The sequence below is a fragment of the Penicillium manginii genome, assembly GCF_028828005.1.
Source record: "Penicillium manginii strain IBT 31320 chromosome Unknown utg000006l:1.0-4164085.0:1.0-4166146.0, whole genome shotgun sequence".
NCBI lineage: Eukaryota > Fungi > Ascomycota > Eurotiomycetes > Eurotiales > Aspergillaceae > Penicillium > Penicillium manginii.
In genome coordinates this window covers 821,121-830,686 of record NW_026643107.1, presented here as the reverse complement: position 1 = coordinate 830,686, position 9,566 = coordinate 821,121, and the positions used below count along the sequence as shown (strand labels likewise).

The 9,566-nt window shown below is 51.8% G+C and overlaps 2 protein-coding genes across 2 annotated transcripts; one reads left to right on the top strand and one right to left on the bottom strand.

Moving 5' to 3' along the window:
• Nucleotides 1-316: 316 nt before the first annotated feature.
• Nucleotides 317-5,722, top strand: N7533_008662 (DNA topoisomerase 2; the record flags this gene model as incomplete). The annotated part of the gene is made up of 4 exons (XM_057105312.1): nt 317-400; nt 467-711; nt 755-773; nt 845-5,722. The coding sequence occupies 4 exons, from the start codon at nt 317-319 to the stop codon at nt 5,720-5,722; spliced, it is 5,226 nt and encodes a 1,741-aa protein (XP_056956761.1).
• Nucleotides 5,723-6,254: 532 nt separating this feature from the next.
• Nucleotides 6,255-8,055, bottom strand: N7533_008661 (uncharacterized protein; the record flags this gene model as incomplete). Its single annotated transcript, XM_057105311.1, has 5 exons — nt 6,255-7,122; nt 7,173-7,278; nt 7,347-7,431; nt 7,514-7,621; nt 7,690-8,055. The coding sequence occupies 5 exons, from the start codon at nt 8,053-8,055 to the stop codon at nt 6,255-6,257; spliced, it is 1,533 nt and encodes a 510-aa protein (XP_056956760.1).
• Nucleotides 8,056-9,566: the final 1,511 nt, after the last annotated feature.

Here is a 9,566-nt window from a genome sequence, read left to right as displayed (position 1 = left end):
CCTTTGTTTGTTTGTTTACAGCGGGGGCGAAGGCGGTGAGTAGGGAAGATTAATGATCCGACCTTCCGAGTGGCCACAACTCTCACCGCCCGGCTTGGCAGGCGCGTTTCATCGGCGCCAAACGGAAAATAGCAACAGAGGAGACGACACATTCCTCCCATTTTCTCCCCTTTACCCCCCCCCCTACAGAGCATGTTGGGCTTTGTTCAATCTGTCGCGTAACTTTTAACCCTTACCGACCTGATTGCCCCCGCCATTCGTTTCTCTACCGGTCTGATCCCGATTCCGTCGGTTTTTCGGCTTCCGGTCCTTCATCATGGACGACTCGATCATGGATGATGATATTTTTGATGTCGAGAGCGACGCTGGCAGCTCCGACTTTGTCCCTGAGCCTGTTTCGGTAAGCACATATTCTTTGCGCCTGGAAATCTAGCCACATGATTTAACACGCCTCTGCAATATATAGAAGCCCAAGGCGAAACCAGCTCCCAAGAAAGCCGCCGCCAAACCCGCGGCGAAGAAGCAAACGACCCTAACTGCGACCAAGGCCAAGGCCGCCCCGAAGAAAAAGGCCAAGGTCGATAGTGAAGATGAAGTTTCTGACGTGCAAATGTCCGACGACGAGTCGCTCTCCCACACCCCTCCCAAGGCGAAAAAGCCCGCTGCCACCAAACGCGCCGGCTCCAAACCTCTCGCAGACGTGGAGAATGAGTCTCATGCAGATGGGGGGCCCCAGTGCTCCGACTGGTAACAGTGGCGACAAGTACCAGAGGGTGAGTTGCCCATACCATTGAATCCAGAGGAGCTTGACTGAACGGTGTTACTAACGTTGATCCGGTCTTAGTTAACACAACTCGAACACATCATCAAACGCCCCGATACATACATTGGCTCCATTGAGGCCACCCAGCAACAAATGTGGGCCTTCAACTCGGAGACTGAGATGATGGAATTTCGCAATGTGACCTTCGTCCCCGGTCTCTACAAGATTTTCGATGAGATCGTCGTCAACGCAGCCGATAACAGGCATAATGACAAGGGCATGAACGAAATCCGGGTCACCATTGACCGCGAAAAGGGCGAAATCAGTGTTTGGAACAACGGACGTGGTATTCCCATCGAGATTCACTCCAAGGAGAAGATCTATGTACCGGAACTGATCTTCGGAAACTTGCTCACATCCTCCAACTACGATGATACCCAGCAAAAAGTGACTGGTGGTCGAAACGGTTACGGTGCCAAGCTTTGTAACGTCTTTTCCACCGAGTTCACCTTGGAAACTCAAGACTCCAACCAGAAGAAGAAGTACAAACAGACCTGGACAGAAAACATGAGCAAGATTGGCAAGGCAAAAATCACCGATGTCAGCAAGGGCGATGACTACACAATGGTCACTTTCAAGCCGGACTTTGCCAAATTCGGTATGGAAGGCATTGACGATGATTTCGAGGCGCTCGTGAAGCGTCGTGTCTATGATTTAGCTGGTACCTCGGGTGTCACTGTCAAGCTGAACAAAACACGTGTCCCGATTCGCAACTTCAAGTCATATATGCAGATGTACACCAAGGCCATTCGTCGTGAGCGCGGAGACGACGGTCCGGCCCCCAAGGATGAAATCCTCACTTGTAACCCAGATCCTCGATGGGAGATTGGCTTCTCCGTTTCAGATGGTGCTTTCCAACAAGTATCATTCGTCAATTCCATTGCGACTACCTCGGGTGGAACTCACGTCAACTACATCGCGGATCAAATCTGTAACCGACTCGCTGATCAGGTGAAGAAGAAGAACAAGACCGGCGCCACGTTGAAGGCGGCCCAAATACGTAACCATATCTTCATTTTCGTCAATGCTCAGATCGTCAACCCGGCCTTCACCTCTCAGACAAAAGAGCAATTGACCACGAAGGCAAGCCAATTTGGTAGCAAGTGTGTTTTGGAAGAAGATTTCTATAAGAAAATTTTGAAGACTGAGGTGATGACCAACATCCTGCATTTCGCTTCTCAAAAGGCAGATCAAATCTTGAAGAAAAGTGATGGCGGCCGTCGTACCCGCATGAACAACCCCAAGCTTGTGGAAGCCAACAAGGCAGGCACCCGGGACGGTCATCACTGTACCTTGATTCTGACTGAGGGTGATTCCGCCAAAGGTTTGGCTATGGCTGGTCGTGCTGTTGTCGGTCCCGATCTGTTCGGTGTCTTTCCTCTTCGTGGAAAGTTGCTTAACGTTCGCGATGCGTCATTTGACCAGATCTCCAAGAACGCCGAGATCCAGAACATCAAGAACTTCATTGGCTTGCAGCACAAAAAGGAATACACAGAGACCAAGGGTCTCCGATACGGTCACCTCATGATCATGACCGATCAGGATCACGACGGTAGTCACATCAAGGGATTGCTCATCAACTTCCTCCAAGCACAATTCCCCAGTCTTCTCAAGATCCCCGAGTTCCTGATTGAGTTCATCACCCCTATCATCAAGGTGTGGAAGGGAGATCCAAAGAACCCTACAAAGTCGCAATCGTTCTTCACCATGCCCGAGTACGAGGATTGGCTCGAAACCCACAAGGGTGAACGTGGTTGGGACCACAAGTACTACAAGGGTCTGGGAACCAGCTCTACAACGGACGCCCAGATCTACTTCCGCGATCTTGATCGCCATCTCAAGGAGTTCCACATCATGCAGGACAGCGAGGCTCAACTCATCGAACTCGCTTTCTCGAAGAAGAAGGCCGACGAGCGTAAGGAGTGGCTACGTCAGTTCAAGCCGGGCACATACCTGGACCACTCGGCGTCGAAGATTTCATACACTGATTTCATCAATAAGGAACTTATTCTCTTCAGCATGGCAGATAATCAGCGTTCCATTCCATCTGTCGTTGATGGTCTGAAACCTGGTCAACGCAAGGTCCTTTATGCTTGCTTCCGCCGTAACCTGAAGAAGGATATGAAGGTTGTTGAGCTGGCTGGTCTTGTTTCAGGAATGACAGCCTATCAACACGGTGAAACTTCCCTCCAGCAAACCATCGTCGGTCTAGCGCAGACCTTCGTTGGCTCCAACAACATCAACTGCCTTGAGCCAAGTGGTAACTTCGGTAGTCGACTCCAGGGCGGTGGCGACTGTGCCAGTGCTCGTTACATTTACACTCGTCTCTCACCATTTGCCCGCAAGGTGTTCCATACTGCCGACGAGCCGCTGCTGACTTACAACGAGGATGATGGCAAGAAAATCGAGCCCGAGGTCTACATGCCTGTCGTACCGATGCTTTTGATCAACGGTACCGATGGTATTGGAACCGGTTGGAGTTCTTCCATCCCTAACTACAACCCCGAGGATGTGGTGAGCAACTTGAGACGTTTGATGGATGGTGAGCCAACCCAGCCTATGCAACCTTGGTTCCGTGGCTTCACGGGTGAGGTTGTGGATATGGGCGGCGATCGATGGAAGTTCAGCGGTATCATCAAGGAAACTGGCGATAAAGAGGTTGAAATCACTGAATTGCCCATCCGCACCTGGACTCAGGACTTCAAGGACAAACTCGAAGATATCATCAAGGCCGACAAGGTGCCTTCCTTCATCAAGGACTACAAGGATTACAATACCCACGACAAGGTCCACTTTGTGATCCAACTGGACGAGAAGAACTTGAAGTCCGCCTTATCCGATGGCTTGGAAGACAAATTCAAGCTCACTAAGAGTATCGCTACCAGTAATATGGTCGCCTTCGACCCCGAGGGTCGTATCACCAAGTATGCCACTGTGGATGATATTCTCAAGGAGTTCTTCCATCTTCGCCTCAAGTACTATGAGCGCCGCAAGCAACACCAGCTGAGCGAACTTCAAAAGGACCTTGAGAAGTTGAGTAACCAGGCTCGCTTTGTTCAGATGATCATCGACGGAAAGCTCGTCATTTCCAAGAAAAAGAAGTCTGTCCTAGTCAACGAGTTGAAGGAGAAGGGCTTCAGGGCATTCGCCAAGGTGGCGGATGCTGTCAAAATGGGCGAAGAAGAAGCCGTTGTTGACGAGGGTGATGAAGACGGCGACGCTGACGTCGAAGTCTTGTCAAGCTCTTACGATTACCTGCTCGGCATGGCTCTGTGGTCCTTGACCCAGGAACGTGTTGAGAAGCTCCGCCGTCAGATTGGTGACAAGGAGACCGAAATCGATGCTTTGATCAAGCTTTCCAAGGAGGACATCTGGAGACATGACCTTGACGAATTCATCAACGAGTGGCGCTTCCAGCTCGAAGACGAAGCCCGTCGTCTCCGTAAAGTCAACAACATGGGCCGCCGTGAGTCTTCCAAGCTTATGACTGGCGCGCGCCGTGCTCCAGCATCCCGCAAGCGCAAGGCTGCGGCGACCGGCGATGATCCTGATGATGAGGACTTCGGTGCTCCTAAATCAAAGAAGGCAGCCGCAGCTGCAGCTAAGAAGGCTAAGCCCACTAACAGTCTCGCCAACTTCCTCAACTCTAAGCCCGAAGAAAAACCAAGCGTATCGGGAGATGGGGCCGCTGATTCCGACGACGATTTCGAAATGGAAGTTATGCCTAAGAAGAGTCGCGCTGCTGTGAAGCCCAAGCCAAAACCCAAGGAGGAGGAAAACGACGACGACTTCATGGATATCGATGAAGCTCCTTCTCGCGCATCAGCCCAACCAAAGGCCGAGCCTGATATTTTTGATATCGACAGTGAGCCTGAGGCCAAACCTGCTCCCAAGCCCAAGCCTGCGGCTAAGCGGGCACCCAAGGCCAAGGCTGAGCCTGATCCTTTCGAAATCGACAGCGACAGCGAGGCCGAGGCCGAGGCTGAACCTGAACCTGCTCCAAAGCCCAAGCCCGCGGCCAAACGGGCAGCAGCCAAACCAAAGGCAAAGGCACCTGTCGACGACGACGGATCAGACGACGATTTCCTCGAAATCGCAAAGAGTGAAGCTGCCAAGCCTGCCGCTGGAAGTCGCTCCCGTAAGCCAGTCAAATACTCTGCCCCCAGTGACTCGGAGAGTGACGGGGAAGACATGCTTGGAGATGTTAGCCAGATGGTCAAGGGAATTGGTGGTGCTGACTCGGAGCCCCGTCAACTCTTTTCAGAGCGTTCCCGTGCTGGAAGCAGTGCAAGTCTGAAGGCTAGTGGTGCCATGTCCCCCTCCAAGTCGCCTTCCAAGGTCAGCGAATTCGATCCCGATGAGACGGATTACACCAAGCTCATTCCCTCGAAGTCCCCTCGACGACGCTCGCTGCAGATCAAGCCTAGGGAGGTTACAAGAATTGACGACGAGGACGAAGAGGAAGAAGAAGAGCCCGTCAAGCCTGCTGCCAGGGCCAAGGCTGCGCCGAAGGCAAAGGCCGCTCCAAAGGGTGCAGCTGCAAAGGCCGCTCCTAAGACTGCTCCTGCCCGTGCAAAGAAGGCCGATGCTCCTGTTGCCTTGTCGCCAGCGGCCAAGGCTTACGCTTCAAAACAGTCCAAGGCTGCGCCCAAGACAAAGAAGGTGGTGGAGGATTACTCAGAAGACGACATCGACGCCATGGCCAATGACATCTTGGATTCTCCCGCCGGCAAGGCGAATGATGACTCTGAAGATGACGAACCGGTCGCTCCTAGACGGGGCGCCGCCGCCAGGCCTGCCCGTCGTGGTGCAGCGCAGGCCAAGAAGAGTTATGTCATTGAAGACGACGAGAGTGAAGAGGAGTCGGAAGATGACTTCGACGATGATGAAAGCGATTGAGGGAGTAATTGTTGCTGTGTGTTTGGAGTGATTGATCCTTGACCCTCATTTTGATCTTTACCAATTCCTTTCTTACTTGTTTTACTTTTTTCCTTCATACATGTCTTTTTTTTTTTTAGTGACAGGCTGAGCCGGCGTTTATCAAGATGCGTCTACAATACTATTCTGCATATTTGAACCAGTTCGACATACCAAAGAATACTTCGTAGGATACGAATGCTTCGCTCTAATAGAAATCGAATTCCCGATCTCTGCTGCAGCGTTATCGTCATGACTTTATTCTTCCAAGATTATACTGAAGCCAAGTCCATTCATCGAGGTAAGCTAAAAACAAAAATCGCACGTTCCCTTCTCTATGAACACAAAAGCCAGAATCAACCCATATCACCGACCCCAAACGCCAAACCACTCTAAATCCACCCATCCCCATGCAAATAATCCCATCAAATACAAACAACCCCCAAATCAAACCAGTCGACAGTGCAGAACACCCATCCCCATCGTCTCGAAACACACGGTCCGGCCAGGTGCTCTACACAGAAGCCCGGCGTCTCTTCCGCGCACCAGCACCACCCTGATCCAAAACACGTCCCAGGCCCATATCAGAAGACTTATCAGGCAGAGGCACGGCGTCATCCTCATCCCCACCCTCGTCCTCATCGGCAGTAGCCTCCTGCATATGCAAATGAACCAAAGCATGCGCCGCCTTAACCTCCTGCGCGAAATGCTTCGGCGGACTCCGAGTCATCCTCGCTTCTGAACGAGGCGTGAATCTCCTTTCTGCGTCCGCGTCTACATCTGCACTAGCACTAGCACTAGCAATACTTCCCACCGAGACAGATGAAGGCGACTCCATCTCGCGCCAGTCTCCATCGTGCTCGTCGTCGACGGAGTCGATTACTGACTCGCTTGTATCGGTGTCGGAATCGTACTTATCAAGCACCTTCCCAAGACGATGAACCCTCCTATTCACCGGGGAGAATCTCGACCGCGACGACTCGGCCTCGCTATCGGCGTAGCTGGGACGTATACTTCCGCTTCCGCTTAAGCTTGGACTTGGATCCGTGCAGGAGAGAAATGCCTCCGTGTGCGAGCGGGGTGCATTCACCGGCGTAAAGGACCCCGGACTTGAGGGGGACATGCAATACGGTTCAGACGATGACCCGCGCGTACTGGCGATACTATCTGCGTAACTCCGGCGTGGCAACTTATACGCGCGTCTGTCGGGTAGTGCTGGGCAGATGGGTATATGTGTTTGTATCTCGGTTCGCCATGGCGAGGCGGAGGCGGAGGGGGAGGTACTAGTACTAGTACGAAGAAGGCAGCTGGTGCTGCTCGTCGTGGTGGGTGCTTCGAGGGAGCGGTAGTAGTGGGCTGTTTTTGTGGCGCGGTCTATGACGCTTTGGTCTCAGGACCATGTTGCCGAAGTTTTCGTGCTCTTTTTCGAGACACATTTTTGGGAAGTCCGGGCCGAATATGGGGGGTTAGGGCGTAGCGGATTGGGTGGCAGAAGCGGATTGCTAGGGCTCTGGCTGCTTCGAAGGGCATCCAGTATCCTTTGTGACATTAGATTAGCTGGTGTTTTATCTTATGTGTTGAGGAGGGAGGAGAGGGGGTAGTTTACCTTGGGCTGCGATTGCTCCTCCAGTTATGCTGTGACAGATGTCGCGGAGTCCGGGGTTTTGAGCGAGGACTTTGGCCGGGGTTGTCTGTGTTGAGATTAGATGCTAGTCGTATGATGGATTGGACATGGCTATGTCTTTCATGCGAAGAAAGCCCTGGAGAACACACCTTCGTATAACCCAGTGCTTTGAATAGGTGGGTGATTCGAACAAGTCCGATGTTATAATCCCACATCATGATCCATCTCTCCCCCGGATCCCCGTAACGGAATATATACTGGTAAACTGAGCACAATGGTGAGTATAAAAAGAGTAATGGCTGAGAATGGAGAACACAAGACATACCCTCAAATTTACTGCGGCCCGTCTTCTCCTCGAAAGACTTCTTCTCGCTCCGGTAAGGAATCGTTCGAGGATATTTACCAATCCTTGCATCCGGCCCCATGGGTAGAGTTCCAATTTCCGGTGCTCGTCGGCGATTGGATCCGGACGGTCTTCACAGGGAGGATAGCGAATCTCGCCCTGTGGGTCATTTTCCTTGAAGACGGGAGCGTCTTTGGGGATCTTGTATTTCGCGGCGAGCCTGTGGCGGCCCGGGTTTAGGCTTCTTGCCATGCTTATGCTAGGGGAGTTGTATGAAGCACCGAAGCTGGGAGAAGTATGCACGGGAAGTTCGGGGGCCGGATTCAAGAGGGACTTGATCGATGCCATGGGTGAAGGAGAATATTTATGCAAGAAGAGTGAAAAGGAAAGAAAGCTTCGGGCAATGGGAGGAAAGGTTGAATCAGTTCAGATTCAGAGTCAAAGTCAGAGTCAGAGTCGGATGGAAGAGGGAAAGAGAGGGGGAGGACGACCAATGTAAATGGCAAATGACAAATTATGTGGAACAAAAGGCGTTTTCTAGAAGGCTTGCGAGAGACACGCTTGATGCCTCCGCGCAAGACACGGCCCCGGTTTGATATTGCCTCCGACGTCTTTGTCTCCAGGTTTGTCCTGTACCTTTAACGAGGGTGATTACAGTCCTTGTTTGACCTTGCGAGCAATTTCTTGTCTCTGTGATTCAGACTGATGAAACGAGACACACGATGCGTTGTCGAGGAGATAATAGTGCAAGACAAGAGAATCCTGGAGGGAGAGGGGGAATAGCGCCTGGCGGTGTATAGTATAGTATAGTACACACTTGGAGCAGCGTCTGGAATGACTTTTCCTCCTTGGGTGATCACCTCACCGATATCTTTGACAGCATCACAAGGGCTATTCAAGTCGGACAGATTTCCTGGGATATGTTTGTCTCTCTCCTCGGCTTGGGGGGGTCTATTCCCCCTCCATCGAAGATCTTCGACTCTGGACTGACCGCTATGCTGTGCACATGCTGTCATCGATCTCCACCATTGATGCCCCTGGATGAGAGGGGTGGGCATGAGTGAGTGCTCTAGAATGAAACCCGTGTCTCCAAGCTTCGAGGCCTCGTTGGTTTCACTACCGCAGAGGTGGGTACCCAAGACCTGGAAGCCCAAAGCACAAAGTGCCCATGGGACCTTGTCTGGCACCATGTGGATATCCTGCACTACAGCTACAGCTACAGCTACAGTGCTTTGGGAACAGAAAGGGACATCACGCGTTTCCACCGCCTCATTCACTTCCTGTGCATTTTAATACTGTATGCGCATGCAAACAGACCGTTGCGGCAGTCTGCACACGGTATAATCAAGAGCGTGGTTATAAAAAAATATTAGCCCTAACCACTCTTCCGGCTGCCTGGTTACAATGGCGCCGATCTACTTCCGAACCCCCGTTTTTTTGATTGGGAATACGACGGCTATGATAGAACCTTGATCGAGCCTCTGTCACATTAGATCATCCTCTCGATACGAGATACTATTGGATTACCAACATTCTACTTCACCCGGAGAATTTACTCTGGGGGAAACCTCGTAACCAATCAGTGGATTAGCCGCCGCATAGTGGCTCGATGAGACGGACATCAAAGAGGTCTGAGACCTCGGCAAGCTGCAGGGAAACTTCTTCCTTGTATGACGGACAGTTGCAGGCTCCGCTGGCGAGTTCTCTACGGCCGGGAAGTTGTCTTGGAGAAAGCAATGCTGCAAGTAGAGATAAACTTCTGACCGGATTCAAAGGGAGGGGGGACGCTTACACTTCCAGCACTGTGATCTTGGAGAAATTATTTCCTGTGGAAGTGCATCGTCCTCTCACAAATACAT